This window comes from Erythrolamprus reginae, chromosome Z, assembly GCF_031021105.1.
Source record: "Erythrolamprus reginae isolate rEryReg1 chromosome Z, rEryReg1.hap1, whole genome shotgun sequence".
Classification (NCBI taxonomy): Eukaryota; Metazoa; Chordata; class Lepidosauria; order Squamata; family Dipsadidae; genus Erythrolamprus; species Erythrolamprus reginae.
Window position 1 is genome coordinate 106,590,828 of NC_091963.1, and position 19,443 is coordinate 106,610,270.

The 19,443-nt window shown below is 40.7% G+C and overlaps 1 protein-coding gene across 5 annotated transcripts in view; it reads left to right on the plus strand.

The window, feature by feature from the left end:
* Positions 1–18,537, plus strand: part of RARA (retinoic acid receptor alpha) — a 278,000-nt gene extending 259,463 nt beyond the window's left edge. For all 5 annotated transcript variants that reach the window (XM_070729251.1, XM_070729250.1, XM_070729253.1 and 2 more), the window contains 2 exons: positions 8,465–8,623; positions 9,699–18,537. In XM_070729251.1, coding sequence (XP_070585352.1) covers positions 8,465–8,623; positions 9,699–9,913 — 374 coding nt within the window. In that variant the 3' untranslated portion in view covers positions 9,914–18,537. The remainder of the gene's footprint in view (positions 1–8,464; positions 8,624–9,698) is intronic.
* The last annotated feature ends 906 nt before the right edge of the window (positions 18,538–19,443 follow it).

Here is a 19,443-nt window from a genome sequence, read left to right on the forward strand (position 1 = left end):
GAATCCTCTTCCACCATGGCACTGGCTATAAAATGCATGCAGTGGCATTAATACCTACAATCTAGGCATCTTAATCTGTTATCTCTTACGTTCGTGTTTCTCATTTTCATGCTGTTTGAAGAATTCTGAGAGTGGAAGCTCACACTTCTTAAAGTTGCTGAGGTTGAGAAACACAGGCTTATATGATATTAGACATGTATTCCCTACAGTACCTGGATATGAAAGGAGTAGTCCAGAAGTAAGCAGTACATGAGTTACAGATGAATGAGATATACAGTATCTATTCTGTATGCTGAACAGCCAAGTTCAGTGGTATATTGGTACTCAATTGCTTTGGAACTCATTGAATTTGGTCCTCAATGCATTTTGACATGAAACTCCTGGTGCTCATTGCTTGTTTGGTACTCAGTATAAGGCTTAGAACTCAGCTGCCTTGTGGATCACTACATTATTTCTTATGAGAAATGTTTGTTTGGTACTGATTGTTGTTGATACGCATCATACCTCCCAGAGCCAATGTAGCTAGTTCTCATTGGTATAGAACAGTGATGGTGAACCTTTTTTTCCTTGGGAGCCGAAAGACCGTGCATGCATTCTGTTGCACATGCGCAAGTGCCCACACCACTGTTCCCTCTAATTTTTTTTGTGTGTGTGGGTGGAAAAGTATAGTGTCTGAGTGGCAGTCCCTTCAAGACTGGGTGGCATAGAAGTCAGTCAATCAATCAATCAATCAATCAATCAATCTATTTTAAATTCATGAATTTATTTTCTTTCTCTCTTTCTCTCTTCCTTACTCCCATTCCTTTTCTTTTTTCCTTTCTTTCTCTCTTTTTCTTCCTCTCTTTTTTATGTTTCTCTCTCTTCCTCCCTCCCTCTTTCCCCCTCTCTTCTCTCTCTCTCCCTCCCTCCTTCCCTCTCACTCTTTCCCTCTCTTTCTCTTCCTCCTTTCCTTTCTATTTCTCTTTCTTTCTCTCTTCCTTCCTCTCTCTTTTCTTTCTCTCTCTCTCTTTTTTTCTGCCCTGCAACACCACTCACACGCACAAATACATTTTGTGCACCACGGGGTGGTCGGCTGCAAGCAGGAGCTCCAAGACGGTGGCACCAGCGGTGGGGGATCGCCGTACATTGCTGGTGCTGTGCTGCACATGGGCACGGGGCTGGCACTGACCTGCTGGCTGGGCCGGGACAGAGATGCCAGCCCTATGCCCAGCGCAGCGCCAGCATGCATGGCATCCTGCAACACATCCAGCCGCGCCGTCAATGCCTTGCAGCCAACCGCCCTGCCGCCGCCCCACAGCTACTGCTCAGTGACGCTGCTGCCGGTGCCCTCCCGCTCGACCCACGCTTGGCAGCGCCACTTTCGCTGCTTGCCCTCCTGCCCCGCGCCTACCAGAGCTGCCTGGTGCGGCCGAAGCAAAGGGCAGAGTAGGCTGCGGCGGCAGCGGCTGCTCCAGGCCCGCCCCCAAGCTGAGCTTCCTTCGGCTTCCTTGGAGGCGGCAGGTGAAGTTTGCAGCTTTGCCTCCAAGGAAGCCGAAGGAAGCTCAGCTGAGGGGCGGGCCTGGAGCAACAACGGCAGACGCCACCGCCTACTCTGCCCTGCACTTCGGCCGCACTGGGGCCAAGTAAGCCAAGGCTAGGCTTGTCGCCCCCTCCCCTCCCCACGATCTGAGACGGCGTGGCTTTGCGCGCCGTCAACGAGTTTGTGCACAGGGGTTCCTGATGGCTGCGCGGGTGCGCACCCAGGCAGCTCAGAGGTAACAGTGGCCCACACCCATAATTCAATGCCTGGTGAGGGCAAAAAGAGCTGCCCTGTGGAGGCCGGAAAAGGCCAGTTTCCCAACTTCTGATGCGCCCAGTAGGCTCATGTTTCACCCTCCTCAGGCTTCTTTGGAACTGGGAGAGGTGTAAAACACCCTCCCCCACTCCCCTGGAGGGTCTCTGGAAACCAAAAATGCCCTCCCAGAGCCTCTGTGCAGGCCAAAACTCAGCTGACTGGCACACACATGCACATTGGAGCTGAGCTAGGGCAATGGCTCACGTGCCAGCAGATATGGCTACGCGTGCCAGCAGATATGGCTACGCGTGCCATCTGTGACACTCATGCCATAGGTTCGCCATCGCTGGTATAGAATGTTTGTGAGCTTTCATGTTTTGAAGTAAGGGATTTCATTATTCCTGCATTATTAAATCTTTGCAAAACAAATTTTCAGCCATATGGCCTCTCATCCCAACATTACACAGATAGGTAATTCCATCTCTTTGAAGTTTATTTTGATTGGTTAATTAATTAATTCAAGTTTGTAATTGTTTCTTTCAATGCACACCCTCAATCAAAATAATGCACAGGAAGGAAAAATGACAAATTTTAAAAAGTAATAAATAGTTAAATATCAGAGTAATATATACTGACCTTTTTAGAAAGAAAGAAAGAAAAAATCAGCAAAATTAATAAAAACAAATAACAATAGTAGAGACAAAGCAAAACAAATGATCAAAAGTGTGTATATATGATTTATTATTTTAATTTATTATGGCCATCAACTCCAATGTACTCTAGGCATATACTTCATATTAGAACATAGGTAGACCATAGAATCATAGTGCTGGAGGAAGGGACCTTAGAGGTCTTCTATTCCAACCCCTGCTTAGGCAGGAAACCCTATAATATTTCAGACATATGGTTGTCCAATATCTTTTTAAAAACTTCCAGTGATGGAACATTTACAACTTCTGAAGGCAAATTGTTCTAGTAATTAATTGTTCTAACTCTTATAAAAACATAAGAACACAAGAAGAGCCATGCTGAATCAGGCCAAACCCCTTCAAGTCCAGCATTCTGTGGAACACAGTGACCCACCAATTGTATATGGGGATCTTGAGCAGAAAGAGAAGGTAAAACCCTCCTTTTCCCTTGCCCCCCAACAAATGGAATTATGCCTGCCTCAACCAACATAGAGGCGGCACATGGACATCCATTTCAATAACCACCAATACACTTGGCATCCATGAATCTATCTAATCCTGCCTTGACGCTATCAAGGCTGACAGCTGTCATGACCTCTTCTGGAAGTGAATTCCATAAACCAACGACCCTCTGGGTGAAGAAATATTTCCCTTTATTTGTCCTCGCTTTCTTACCTATGAGCTTTAGGGAGTGCCCTCTCATTCTAGTATTGTGTGATAGAAAAAATAATTTTTCTCTGTCCACCTTTTCTATCCCATGCCTGATTTTATACACTTTGATCAAGTCACCTCTTAAACGCCATCTTTCAAGGCTGAAGAGACCAAGGCGTTGCAACCTGGTTTCATAAGGGAGGTGCTCCATTTTTTTTAATCATACTTGTTGCCCTTTTTTGCACCTTTTTCAGTTCCATTATATCCTTCTTGAGATGCAGTGACAAGAACTGTACACAATTCTCAGGAAATTTCTCCTCAGTTCTAGGTTGCTTCTCTTCTTGATTAGTTTCCACCCATTGCTTTTTTGTCCTGTTCTCAGGTGCTTTGGAAAATAGCTTGACTCCCTCTTCTTTGTGGCAACCCCTGAGATATGTCTCCCCTGGTCCTTCTTTTCATCAATCCCTTCTTTTCATAAATATATATATATATATATATCTTCTTGCCTTATTTGATATCTCCATTCAACACTCCAAGAACCAAAATAAACAACAAAGGAGAGAAAAGACAATTTTGCCTTGTCCCCTTGTGGATATTTTACAGTTTAATGAAATCACCTTAACTATATTTGGAGCCTTCTAAGGCATATGTACCAATTTGAATCCTTGAATAAATCATCTAAGTTCATATCTCCCAGAATTTTAATTTTAAAGAAGGCCAGTTCAAATTATGAAAAGTTTTTTCTGCATCTGAAATCAATATGGCTTGTTTTATGTTACGTTGCAATATTCTTACATTCAATACAATTCTCATATTATCTTTTAATTGCCTTTTAGATTAAAAATCCACATTGAATAAAGTGAATAAAATCTTGTAAAACATTTTAAATCTGTTGGCTAAAATTGACGTGAATAATTTATAATTATTCAACACGGAAACTGGTCTGTAATTCTTAGTAAAGTAATAGTAAAGTCTTGTCCTTCCTTTGGTAACAATAAGGGTCTTTTTCCAGGATTCTGGAGTTGCATCTCCCTGTAAAATGGACATTGTTCTCTTTTAAGGGTTTATTAACTCCAAACAACCACAATTTTCTCAGTCTCTTCCTTTTTCAAGATCCATTTTTCATTGTTTTGTGATTTCATCCTCATTCATTCTCTACACCATGCTTTTTCCCCTCATACTGTTCATTTTGCTTCTGTATTCAATCCAGCACTGATTAATTACCCCACCCTTTTAAAATAACTAATTTCCGTTGTATTCAATTTACTTTAATGTGTCTTCTGACATATCCAACTCTTGCTCCCATGTAACAATGTGAGGAGAAGCAGTTTGATATTGTCATGCGCTGGAGGATAATTTGTAGCTGTCACTAGCCTATGGATTCCTGCTTTCCTGCACCCCAGTTTGCATTTTCTGACATATATTTTACTCCTTTTATTTATAAATTACCTAAGCTTCACTTCTCTACATGTATTCATCAACTCCACAAGATTAATCAGCTCTGCTCCACAAGATCAAACCACATTCGGTCATATCTATTACATCCTTCTCCTTTATTATACATCTATTTTTCTTTCTTTCATTTTTATTTTTTTAGTTTGTGTTATTTGCTAATCTTATATTCCAAGTCACAATTTTCGTATGACAGTCAATAATCAATATTTATTACCATCATGGATGATCAACATGAGAAGTGTAGAATATAATAATCATTTTAAAAGTTTAAAAAAATATATAAAATATACCTGTTATTTAAGGGGGAGTTTGTATTTTGATAGATTTACTTAGCCATATATGAACTCTTGCCCGGTGTGTGTGTGTGTATTGTATTTGCTTAGTGCTATTAAACCTTTTCATGGATTTTAAAAAAATAATAATTTTGTTTTTATATTTTTTTCAACTTTAAAAAAATCTTATTATTTTTTTAGTTTTTAAAATTGTTTATATTCCATTGTTCTTATACTGACTTATGACCTTAATAAATATTTGACTGATTAATTAAAAACACAATCATGATGAGATAAATCCATAGATCTTATGGCATTGATCAATTTCAGTTTTTACAAATTATTTTTCAATAGAATAGTGGATGAGTAGATTTGGTGGTATCTTATTTATTATTTTATTTATTTATTTATTTATTGGATTTGTATGCCGCCCCTCTCCGGAGACTCAGGGCGGCTAACAGCAACAATAAGACAGCGTACAATAATAATCCAATACTAAAAACAATTTAAAAACCCCTAATATAAAAAACCAAACATACATACATACAAACATACCATGCATAAAATTGTAAAGGCCTAGGGGGAAAGGGAATCTTAATTCCCCCGTGCCTAGTGGCAGAGGTGGGTTTTAAGTAGCTTACGAAAGGCAAGGAGGGTGGGGGCAATTCTAATCTCTGGGGGGAGTTGGTTCCAGAAGGCCGGGGCCGCCACAGAGAAGGCTCTTCCCCTGGGTCCAGCCAAGCGGCATTGTTTAGTTGACGGGACCCGGAGAAGACCATCTCTGTAGGACCTAACTGGTCGCTGGGATTCGTGCAGCAGAAGGCGGTCCCTGAGATAATCTGGTCCGGTGCCATGAAGGGCTTTATAGGTCATAACCAACACTTTGCATTCTCTACTAATGGTAAGGACAGTAATGGCCAATCTTTTCAGGACTTGGCCAAGATGGGACAAGGGCAGCCAGTGCCCAGTTTCATTCCCGGGATGTTCGCACTGCATGCTAGGATCTTTAATTTTAAAAAAATATTGCAAGCTAATACACCATCCAAAAAGGTATATGCAGTCTCTTGATCTGAAGAGATATGTACTAATAGGCAATTCATGTGATTTATTTGCTTACTAAAGTCACAATTCTGTGTTAGAGAGTACAGTAATACATACAGGGTTGGTGTTTTTGTTTTGTTTACTGGTACTCATTGTATGTGTATATTTCTGGAAAGAAAAGGGAGGGAGGGAAATGAAAATTAAGTGTGCTGTGTTCTGATCAATAGCACCATCAAGTGGTTAGTTCTAATAAGACATGTAGTTGGAAATTTTTCAAGCTTTTGATAAATGAGGTAAGATGTGGGAAATGCCTGAATCCATTTATTCTAATTTCTTCAGATACTAATGCTATTGACTGAAAAGATATAGAGGAAATGTGTTCACAATACAGGGAGTCTTTGCTTAATGACAATTCGTTCAGTTTTAATAAACTTACAAGAAATCCACTAAAGTCCAGCCATCCTATTCCAGTCCTCATTATCAGGTTATCACAGGTATCAGGTGTTTGGCAACTGATTTGCAGATAACAACAGTTGCAGCATCCTCTGGCCATGTGATCACTATTTAAGATCTCCCCTGCTGGCTTTCCCATAAGCAATATCAGTGTTTGGGAAAGTTGCCATCCACTTTGGAAAATCCCCTCCTCTCACAATCCTGCCTGCATGCTACAGTACCCCATTTCCATCATCATTCATTCATTCATTCATTCATTCATTCATTCATTCATTCATTCATTTAATCAATCCATCAATCAATCAAATTTGTATGCCGCCCCTCTCCGTAGACTCGGGGCGGCTAACAACAGTAATAAAACAATATAAACAAATGTAATATTTAAGTTAATTTAAAAAGAAACCCCAATTTAAGAAACCATACATACAGACATACCATGCATAATTTTTTTATAAGCCTAGGGGGAAGGGAATATCTCAATTCCCCCATGCCTGACAACAGAGGTGGGTTTTAAGGAGCTTACGAAAGGCAAGGAGGGTGGGGGCAACTCTGACATCTGGGGGGAGTTGGTTCCAGGGGGGCGGGGCCGCCACAGAGAAGGCTCTTCCCCTGGGTCCCGCCAAACAGCATTGTTTAGTCGATGGGACCCGGAGAAGGCCAACTCTATGAGACCTAACTGGTCGCTGGGATTCGTGCGGCAGAAGGCGGTCCCGGAGGTATTCTAATCCGATGCCATGAAGGGCTTTATAGGTCAGAACCAACACTTTGAATTGTGACTGGAAACCGATTGGCAACCAATGCAGATTGCGGAGTGTTGGTGTGATATGGGCATACTTGTTCATGGCTTGTGCTGGCCCTCCAAGATTGATCCTTGCCCCTTCCATGCCCCTACTCCAGCCCTTTCTCTGGGATTCCCACCACTTCCTGTTTGGCAATTTACATGTTTTGGGTTTACAATAGCAATCAAACCAACAGGATTGTCGTTACTAAATGATGCACTCATCTTGTGGCAATGCGCTTTAAGACTCTATCACTTAGCCACAGCAATCCTGGTCTCAATTGCTGTTGTAACCCAGAACTTTCTGTACCTATGACAAAGCTTTCATTGGATGGTGCTAAACATTTACTTTCATTATGGGAGGCAAAAATATAAATATCGTGGATTTTTTTTTCACTTCTATCCAGTGGTGGGCTACTACCTGGAACGCTAAATTACGCTTGCTGCTGCGGCGTGTAAGTGCTAGCGGGGCTAGCACGATTTTGCTTCTACATCTGTGGAGGTAACAAAATCATGCACAGAGCTGCAGGTGCACCTGTGTTTCAGCATGCGCAGAAGCAAAAAAACCTCACCAAAACACGGGCGCACCTATGGTTCCGTGCACGATTTTGCTACCTCCACAGGTGAAGAAGCAAAATCGTGCTAGTCCCACAAGCACTTACGAGCCGCAGCGGTGGGCACAATTTAGCGTTCCGGCTTATATCCCACCTTTATTTTTTGTTATTGATTGATTGATTGATTGATTGATTGGATTTGTATGCCGCCCCTCTCCATGAACTCGGGGCGGCTAACAACAGTGGTAAAAACAGCATGTGACAATCCAATACTAAAACAGCTAAAAACCCTTGTTATAAAACCAATCATACATACAAACATACCATGCATAGGGCTTCTACAATTTAAGTTGGTGAGCTTGTGCTCCCTTCTCTTATCATAACAACACTGCAAGGTAGGTAATAGAGATTGACTAGCTCAAAGTCACCCCGTCTGCTTCTATGACTATGGCAAAAATTAGAACTCAGAATTTCCCAGCACTTTAACCACTAGAGCATATTCATCTCATGCTCAGTTTTTGTTAAACAAAAATTTGTGGCACACAAGTTTCTTTGATAATGCAAAAGTAGCAGTCAGCTACCCATCCCTTAAAAAAGGGTCTTCCAAAAGATTTTGCTACTTGATGGATGATGGGAACAAGTCAAATCACATCTGGAGGATGCTAAGTTCAGAAACCCATAAAAGAAATGTTAAGTCATGCATTTGAAGGCAAAGACTGTATTACCACTTAGAAGACGTGAAAAGTGAAATGTATTCTATTCCCTTTTTAATTGCCTCACCTCCCACTCCTCTCCAGACCGACAAGACCTGGAACAGCCAGACCGAGTGGATCAACTACAAGAACCTCTCTTGGAAGCCCTGAAAATCTATGTGAGAAAGAGGAGACCTAGCAAACCCCATATGTTCCCCAAAATGCTGATGAAGATTACGGATCTACGGAGCATCAGTGCAAAAGGTAAGGGCAGAGATTCATACCCTGCAGAGGGAGAAAAAAGATTTTCTTCTTTCTTAAATAGAAAGGGAGACAGATTTTTTTTTTTTTAAACCAAATTCACAACTAAAAACTGTCTGATAGGCATGACCCGTGTTAATTCTAGGAATACAGTGAGCATTCTCCAATATGTACAGCACTTTTGAAGGTTTTTGAAAGTAAAGCGTTTGCCCAGGTTCGCCTGGTGCACCAGTTGTGGCCCTATTTGGATCGGGAGTCACTGCTCACAGTCACTCATGCCCTCATCACCTCGAGGCTCGACTACTGTAATGCTCTCTACATGGGGCTACCTTTGAAGAGTGTTCGGAAACTTCAAATCGTGCAAAATGCAGCTGCGAGAGCAATTATGGGCTTCCCTAAATATGCCCATGTTACTCCAACACTCCGCAGTCTGCATTGGTTGCCGATCAGTTTCCGGTCACAATTCAAAGTGTTGGTTATGACCTATAAAGCCCTTCACGGCATCGGACCAGGATATCTGCGAGGCCGCCTTCTGCCGCACGAATCCCAGCAACCGGTTAGGTCCCACAGAGTTGGCCTTCTCCGGGTCCCGTCGACTAAACAATGTTGTCTGGCAGGACCCAGGGGAAGAGCCTTCTCTGTGGTGGCTCCGACCCTCTGGAACCAGCTCCCCCCAGAGATCAGGATTGCCCCCACCCTCCTTGCCTTTTGTAAACTTCCTAAAATCCACCTCTGCCGTCAGGCATGGGGGAATTGAAACATCTCCCCCTTGCCCATGTAGTTTTTGTGTATGATTCGATTGTGTGTTGTTTTTTATATATTGGGGTTTCTTTTTTTTGCACTTTTTAATCTAAAACTGTAACCTAGATTTTTAAATATTAGATTTGTTACTATGTATTGTTCTTCACCATTGTTGTGAGCCGCCCCGAGTCTGCGGAGAGGGGCGGCATATAAATCCAATAAATCTAATCTAAATTATATTGAGTATTGCTTGCGCCCTCAGTATATTCTCTTGGCTTAGGTAGGAAATCTCAGTCTATGTTTTGTATTGGTAAATCAGCTGTCTTCCTCCCCACAGGTGCTGAAAGAGTGATAACTTTGAAAATGGAAATTCCTGGATCGATGCCACCCCTCATCCAGGAAATGCTGGAGAACTCTGAAGGCATGGATTCTTTGGGGGGCTCAACAGGAGCTCCTTCCCGTATCAGTAGCTTAGCTCCACCTCCGGGCAGCTGCAGCCCTAGCCTCTCGCCCAGCTCCAACAGAAGCAGTCCTGCCACACATTCACCGTGACCATGCTGGGCCCCTGGACTAGTTGCTTGACACCCACCCACCCACCCCTCTGCGCACATCAGTCTCTTGCTTCCTGGGTCTGCCTGGACACACGTCTCAGGAGGAGCAGAGGTGGGGTGAAGGCGTAGCAGTGGGACGGACTGTTGCTGCAGGCATTCTTTTCCTCCCTCTCTGTACCACACCAGTCCTACCCAGACCCAAGAGGGAAGGGTGCTTATGTTCTCCTATACCAGCACACTATTTCTCACTTAGCTGTTCAAAGGACAAACAAAACAGGGTTCCGTTTGCAACCCTGTTCTCACGGGAGGGAGGCTCAGACTTTCTCTGGAGGCAGATCTGAAGGACGGTTGCTCAAAATTAGGAGCAAGTCCCACCCCCCCCCAAAGAACCTAGTTGCAGGAAAAAAACAACCTTCTCTGTGGCACGTATCCCCCCCCACTCTCTTCTTCAGTCTCGTCATGCACACATAACATGCCTCCACAAAAGTGTTGCTTGCTTCTTGTTGCAGTGAAAATGAAGTAGTGGGGTTTTTTTTTTTCCAGTTGAGTTTGCATTTCAGATATTTCGGGGAAAGGGTATAATGTTTTTTTAAAAAAATTGCTCAAACCTTCTCTTCACCCTCAGTTTGACCGTGCAATCTTTACCTTTGTCTCTTTCCTTGCCGCCTCCTACTTGTCCACTCACTTATGCCTAAAAATGTCACCAGCAATTTTTTTTAAAAAAAGAAACATTAGTTCCTCAGTTTCTTTTTTTAAAGTACAGTAAAACATGGAGGGAAGGATTCATTTAAGAAAGAATAACTATTATATATACAAATATCTATAAATATATATAAATGCATTTGGGGAAAGAAAAAAACTTTGTACAAGTTTGGAATTTGAAGGGTTTCCTAGAAAAAGAGGGTGGCAAGGAAAAGGCCAGAAAAATGAATGGGGGTTCATGTATGGAGTTGGTCATGCTTCTCGTTATAGGTTCAAAACTGTTATCTAGCCAAGTACTTGAATTTGGTAGCCACTCTTCTACAAACACTATGCCAGGAATGACTGAGAAACCTGGCTTATTGGTAAGTAATCATGAGTCCATGCACAGTTGCTAATGATTTCTGCTCAGCTTAAATAGCCAGGATTGCCCAGTGGCAAAGAAATTATGACTGCATTCAAAACACTTCTTGTCTGAGCTCTTGTTAAAGAATACAGAATCTGCAGAGCAAGGCATTTAAAATAAAAAAAAACCCACAAGCCACTGTTCTCCTTTGCTTTGGTCCTATTTTCAGAGAGAACTAACTGAAAGCAATAGGACAACATTCCTTGCTTCCAGATTTCCTGGAGTGTGTTTTAAGTTTCAGTGTTTCCTGCAACTGTGGCTAGTATGAGTTAAAGATATTTAATTTTGGCTAGTCATGTACTTATTGGCTGCTTTTATTTGCAATATATCTTGTTTGGATCACGTGGATACAAAGCTAAAATCTCACCATTCTCTTTTTTATTTTCTATTTCGGCAAATGAAAACATTGAGAAACGAGGGGGTTCTGAACATTGTGATAAAAGTATTGTTTTGAGCAAAATGCTTTGTTTTCTAAAGATGTGTGTCAGTGTGTGCGCGTGCGTGTGTGTATATCCAAAACACCTACGTTGTTACATGTTCTTACTAACAAAAAGCCAATTTCTCCCTCTCACTCAACTCCTGATTCTTATTATAAAATACTTTCGAAAGAACAACTTTAATTTCGTAAGGCACAAAATTTTATCAGGGGAAACATCTTACTATTTTTCCTTCAGTCCACTGACCTTTGTTGATTTAGAGTCTGAATAATTGGCATCCTCTGTTGGAAGAGAATGATTAAGGGAAGGGCTCTAAAGATTTAATGTTGGAAGCTTTGCAATGGGTGAAGGAAGGGTCTCTTTTGTACAATGATTCGTATAATCTGAGTATCACCAACTTGTTGTGTCTTCTGATCTAAAGGCTTGGGGTGAGATTACTTTTCAAAGAGAATAAGGCAGATAAGCAATCACGATAGTCCATGAACAGAATAGGACTAACTTTTGAATTCCATCCATAACATGATACCAATAGACTTCATCCATGTGTCTGTTTATCTGGAAATAAGGATTGTTTTCCAACTGTACAATCCTACTTGCGTTTATGTAGAAATAAATCAGGTTTAGTTCCAAGGCTGTGGAAATAGGAATGAGGTCCTTCAAACTCCCATCCAGTTAGGTTCAAAACAGCTGCCTTGGGTGGATTCCTGATTTATCTACAGAGAACACACCATGCTTTAATGAGGAGCCAGCTCCGCATCTCTTTAGGGGAGGCTGAGCAGATTATCAGTACGGTTTATTCTAGTTTCTTTTTTTCCCCCTCTTTGTGTTGAGATTTGATTGTCTTAGAATTATGTGACATGACATTTGAACAGAATTGTGGAGAGTGGGAGTAGCTACAAGATTTTTATTCTCATAAAAGCCCTTCCCTCAGGTTGCAAGGCATGTGCTTCACACTTCTCAGATATGTATACAAAGTTGTTATTTCATATAAAAAGATCCTGGTGAATTTAAATCCTCCCATAATTGTTGGATTGGGTGGGAAAATGACCGCCAGGTGTAAATGAATTATCTTATTCTCAGTCCTGTTGCATTAAGTGAACAGCAGTTTATTGAAGGGTTAAGTCAGCAGGGGTTTTACCATGGTAGACCAATGGACCTTTCCTACTTTTAAAAATTAGACGCCAAAAAATAACAATAAAGGAAGCCTGTGTTTGTTACAATTATATATTGAAATTTCAGAAATACTTGGCTGGTTGCCCTGGAAATAGAACTAGACAAAGGCAAATCCACACCTTAGTTACTATTACATCAATGTGCAATATCCTTGCACATAGCAAAGGATAACATTTGTAAGGGCACCAAGCTGGAATTTCGATGACACAGTGAGCTTTGTTTAGTTTAGAAATCTTTTGCTACATGAAGTACAACTACCCAACTGCATTGTCCCAAAGGTGCTTTTTCAAGAGGCAAACTGGATTTTCTGTTTTCTTTTTTTCTTTGACAACATGTCGCTTCACATTCAAGAAACTTCTTCAGCTGAAGAAATTTCTTGGATGAGAAGTGAAATGTTTTTAAAGAAAAATCAGAAAGTCCAGTTGACTCTTGAAAAAGCACCTTTGAGACAACCATGACCTGGATGACTGAGAATCTCCATAGATATTTACCCAATTGTACGTTTTCGACAGCAAAGGCAGCAACTCAGTACAGTCCAATCAAAGTGGAGAAATATTATCAAATTTAACATATCATTAATGTCTGGATTAATTACAAATACAAGATGAGTTTGTCAATATTGTTCCAGTCTGAGACTAATAAATAGGTTTACAAGTAATTACTATACACTTTCCAAATCATGCCTGACCTATATTAAGAAACCACAAAGTATTGGACTAGAAAGGCTATACTAGATTCTCTCCTATTTAGAGTTGTGTGAAATCCTTTAGTTCATCTTGGAGCATTCTAATAGGAAACTAGCAGCTTTTAACATTGTCATTCTTCTGAGCATCTCTTTGATTAAACTGAAATTAAATGCAAGGAGGATGAAGCAGTTTAGGTTCGTAAACCCCACTTTCCTCAAGCTGCTTTCCTCCAGTTATGTTGGACTACAGTCTTCCAACGTGGACATATTTCTAGCATTTCCAAACACTCGAGAGAAAAATCAGTTTTCCTAATGCTTTTGTTTTAGAGAATTTGACACTGGAAAAAACATGGAAGGTAATATTTTAAGTAGTAAAATGCACATCTGAATCCCAAGGCACCGAATGAATGACTATTTTATAAAACTCACATCCAGTAGAGGAGAAATGATTGTGCAGCAGCTTTATTCCAATACTCTACCAAGACTTTTTAAGAATGATTCAGAGAAGAAATTCTGCAAGATACATTTTCTCTGGTGTAAAGAGAATAAAATGGAAGAAAAAATAACAGAAATCTCCATTTTATAATTGCTGTTCGTTTCCTGGGTAGCCCAAAATTGTGATTGGAAAAGTAAGGTAAAACACTTCACATTATTTGACACTCAGAAAATATACCATATTTGTTTGATCATTGACATTTCTCAAATGATGAGACTATGTTTATTTTCTTCTTTTACATCCAGTGGCATTTTCTTCTTCCATTGGTGTTTCTCATAAAACCTTTTAAATATTGGAGATTGACAATCAGAATAGTGTTTTGTTGCACAAAGTCATTACAGCAATCCTAATATGGATCAGTTGCCAAGTGGGACAAGTCACCTCTTGTGCTTCTGTGCTTTTACATTTGTTTGCTCATGGCTACCCTGAGCTAGACAAGTTCAATAGAGCAGGCCTGGCGGGCTGCACCCCTTTAATATAAGGATGAACAATCTCCTTTTGTTAGGATCTTGCTTATCATCTATGAATGTTGACTCAGAAGAATCACGGGGTTTAAAGTAATCTAGTTATATGATTCAAGTAGATGGAGTTGGAAATTTTGTCCCTTTCTATTTTCTTTTTGGTGGTGGGATTTATGAATGCATTTAGACTTTTCTGAGCCTTTTCACTTCTTATCAGTTGTACAATAAGACGGGGTGGGCATGCTTAGTGACCTAAGCGATATAGGAGCTACTCGACCTTGCTTTAATGATGCTAGAAGCTAGAACCAAGTCCAGGAAAAAGATGGAGTTCAGCAACCACCTGTTCAGCAGTGGTCATGGAAATGGGGCTAAGGGTATTTTATTATTTAATCAAGATGGAATAATTTCAGCTCTGGAAACAAAGTTCAGTTCTTCTTAGTACTGGAAAGCATATGTTGGTTTAAAAAATACGAAAAGGTATCAACACATCTTTTAAGTGGAGGTGACAAATCTGTGTATTTGGTGTGGGAAGGGAAGAAAAATTTCTACATTGTGCTGCAGTATGATAGCAAGTAAAGCAAATACTTGTGTCAACAGATTTCACCTGACTTATTCACCTGTATAAGTCTGTATAAGCGCTTTTGGTTTGAACTGTTCTAAAGTCAAGCTTAGCTGAAATGCAGCTGCCCTGTACTGAAATCTTTGCTTCTGAAAACCCAGAGGTACATTTGGTACACAAAACTGTAACATGGCTGCAGTTGCTACTCATTAATCAAGCTTCTTTGCCAAATGTCGTGAGAAGGTAAATGACCACGTATGCAATATCTCGTTTATGCACAATGCTCCTTCCCTCAATATAGGACCCACAGGTAAACAAGTTTAACATTGAGTCTACAAATGTATCAGAATCCAGGCAGGAGTGTATTAAGTGTGTCTTGATTCAGCCTATTCCACAAAAAACAATTATTTGCACCATCAATTTAAAAATTGGTACCTGGGTCACTATTTCTATTATTTCAAAGTCTCGTTGCCTTGTGGTCCAAACTGATCCCATTCTGTAGCATCCCTCTTCTGTCTGGTGCAGTGGGGGAAACAACAGACTGACAAATGCTGGTTTCCTGTTGAAGGTCAGAGTAAAACAGTCAATGGCACCCCTGCTGCTTCACCAGGCTAGTGGGGAAAATGCAAAGCCCTTTCAAGACCTGAAGTTTTAGCTTTTCCAGCCGAAAAGAACTTCAAAGTAGGTTCTTTTGTGCTATGGCTGAGCCAAGTGTACATCACCTCTGTAGGGCTAAAGAAGATAATAGCATGGGATTACTGTAAACAAATGTGGAATCAGTCTAGGAATGATGAGAATATCCCTTGTGCAAGTCACAAAACAGTAGCCAAAGAAATGTAAAGAGAATGATGGGAATAGTTGTGATAAACTCTCTTTGAAATGAGAGTAAATTGAAGATTTCAACTCGAGAATAACTCTCTTGATGAAGGAATGTGATGAACCTTACATCTGCCTTAGAGAGAATGGTATTTGTATCTTTGGAAGCTTGGACCCAGTATTTTACTAAACTCTAATTGAAGACAGAGCAGAAGACTACCAGAAGCAGATGACATACATAAACCTTTTGGCAACATCAAAGCCAGTCTGCATTTTCATAAATGGAATTATTCAAAAGCCACTTTAATTAACCTAAAGAACTGATAGTTGCACCACCAGCTTTGCTCTTATACATTGTGCAGCATTCAGTTGAGTGAGGGGCAGCAAATATCTCCCAGCAATTTAGCAGGAGGAAAAGAATACAGAGGAATTCTTCGAGAAAAACTCGCAGCTGATCCATTGTGGATGACTGAGAAAAGACTTCATGCTAAGTAAGCAGGGACTGTAGGAAGAATACAAGGTAGGCAGGTTCCAGGGAGTGAGTGAATGGACAGATGAAATAGACATTTTTCCAAAGAAATCTCTTAAGTCAAGCACTGCACTAATGTGAGAGCCTCAGAAGGAACAAGAAATAAAAGCCGGTGATTAGTGATACCTTGGTAACCAAAACTGCAAACAAACCAAGTCTACACTCATGACCTGCAATGTTTATAGCATGCTGCGGAGAGGGGCGGCATACAAATCTAATAAATAATAATGAAATAATGCTATTCTTGCCCCCAACCCATTGGCATTGTAGCAGTTACTGCAAGCCAGGGGAATGGGGAGTCAAAGGTTTGGAGCAATGATCAGCCATGAATTCAGCCAATAAATGAGAAGGTTAAAAAGTTTCCAGGTCAGTTTCAATGCTTAGTGACTTAATGGACCAATCCATCAAGTTTTCTTGACAACCGAATAAAAGTGATGTGCCATTATCTTCCAATATGTTTTTTCCCCCCAACTTTCCAAACTAGACCTATTACAGGTAATTCTCGACTTAACAATTCAATTGGGATCAGAATTTCAGTTGCTAAATGAGGTGATGGTTAAGTGAATTGCACCCAATTATATAACTTTTTTGCAACAGGGGTTAAGTGAATCTGCAATTATGAAACAAATCACACTTGCCCAACAAATCCTGCTTTCCCCCATTGACTTCTTGTCAGAAGCGACCTGGGAATGTTTCAAATGGCAACCACATGATCCCAGGATGCTGCAATTGCCATAAATACATGTCAGATATCAAGCACTTGAATGTTGATAATGCAAACGTGGGGTTATTGCAAACCAGTTCAGTGCCATTGCAACTTTTAAAGGTATCTAAACAAATATGAGTCTATAATAAGTCGAGGACTACCTGTATTTGAATTATTAGATATGCAAATTGTGTTGGTAAGAACGATTTACTTCTGGAGTTATGAGAAATATCTAAACAATGGGCTGCTGGCATAAGTTGTTCCTTGTAAGACCTGGTAAAAATGTGTTGGCCAAAGCATGCAGAGCTGAATAGCAGAGCTTTTAACTGAGTTTGAAATGAAAACTCTGAAGTGGGCATATAAAAAAAAAAGGGCTTGCTTTCTATAGGAAGAGTTGGGAGTGTAAAACTTGTGGGGGGAAAATATTGCTGCTATTTTCTCAAGGAAATACAGATAATTCTTTTCAAAAGCAAATTGCGCGTTTCTTAAATAATGGGTGTGTATGTGTTAATTCTATCAAACCTACTGGGAAATAAGTAAGTTCCTAACTGTCACTTACAATTTCTCCTTGAGAAGATGGAAGAAGTCTCAAGAGCATTTACTCTGACTTGATAACAGTAGAAACAGTTGAAATATTGGAAAGTGGGTATGGGATAATGATAATGTGACTGTGGGATTCTTGATTTTCAGGCAGTTAAATATATTCAAATTCATATCTTGGATTCCAGGCCATCTGGTTTTAATAAATTTAGCAATAATTAGAATTCCATAGCAGGGGGAGAGAGCAACTTGAAAAGGAACCCAGGTTTAATCTGAATTCCTACAAAAGAAAACCACCCCCCTAAAAACAATCCCTAAATCATTCCAATGGCAAAAGAAATAGGACAGTAGAAGAAACCAATACTGGTGTACAAAACTTGGTGTACAAAATTTGAAACTAGGAAAAGGAAATGAAGATGGAAAATTAAACATGTCACCAAGAAAGAAGACATATAAATGGATCAGAATTGTAGAGATGGGATCGGATCAAGAAAGCTGAAGCTCAATGTGAGTTTAGCTCAGTAAGGAATATTTCAAACACCACAAAGTTCTTCCTTCAATGTCTTCAAAATAGAGGAAAATGAATCCACATTCCGGCTACTAAATGAAGTAAAGTGACAAATACAGAGCTGCCCATCTCCTGTTTTGGCTCGGGCTTCTCCAACTAGAAGTAGTTGTGAGGAGCAAGACAAAGAGGCAGGTGAAACACAAGGTTAAATAAAATAATTTCAACAACAACAGTTCAGTATATCTGTTTATTTCAAACAAGTTTAAATCTCAGGCCCAGATGAATCACTGAGTTATTGGGAAGTCTTGCTGATGTCTGATGAACCCTCCATAGATGGCGTTTGAGAAATCCCGGAGATCTGGTGAAACGTTAATGAATAAAGAAAGTAGTTATCGAATTTGTAGATAGCACACAAAATATTGGGATAATAACGCAGAAATGGCATTCAAAATGGGGCGTGCAGGGCTTCTGAGTCCATTCAGGGAGGGAGTGGCCATGCTTGTTGTACCTGTTGATGTCCGCTTAAAGAAGCCACACCTTTTTGTGGACTTGTATTCTTAACTATGAACCCTATGAAAAGTTTTTCCTAAATAAAAAAAAAATAAGAAAATGACGGTCTCAGATTTTTTTTTTAGCTTTCCTATTCAGGCATTTTTCAAAGGATGAACATCAGTGGATCTTATTCATGCAATGTTAGTCCTTTCCACCCATAAGCCAATGTTTCCCTGCCCAGTCCTCTCCAATTAAACCACAGCTCCTCAAATAGTGGGGTGCCTCTCCGGGGGGGGGCACAGCGATGCCAGGGGGTGCCTGATCCCAGGGAATGTGCTTTTTTTGCCATAGGGAGTAACACACACTTCCTATCTGGCATTTGTACTGGTATCTCCATTGCATTCCTCGGTGTTGTATCCAGGGCAGCCCGCGAGTTCAATCAAACTCCTCGAATTCACAAGATGTTTTCTTTTAGAATGGGCTACTCTGGACACAACGCCGAGGAATGCGACGGAGGTACCGGTACAAGTGTCAGGCAGGACGCACATCTCGCAATGTGGTGCAATTTGGGAGCTGGCAGGTCAGGCGGTTCGGGCCGCAAGATGTATGTCAGTGAGAGTTGGGGAGACGCAAAATGTTGTACTTCTTCCTAGGGGGTGGGGGAGGGTGTAACAGAAAATTGAGAAAATTAAACAGACTGCTGCTGAAATGATGGGAATTTTAGTTCACTACGTTTCCTTGTATTCCACTCAGTCCAAGAGCAGTAGAACAGAACAGTAAGCAGGAAGAGGGAGATTATGATCCCACTATATAGAGCGCTGGTGAGACCACATTTGGAATACTGTGTTCAGTTCTGGAGACCTCACCTACAAAAAGATATTGACAAAATTGAACGGGTCCAAAGATGGGCTACAAGAATAGTGGAAGGTCTTAAGCATAAAATGTACAGTATCAGGAAAGACTTAATAAACTCAATCTGTATAGTCTGGAGGACAGAAGGAAAAGGGGGGACATGATCGAAACA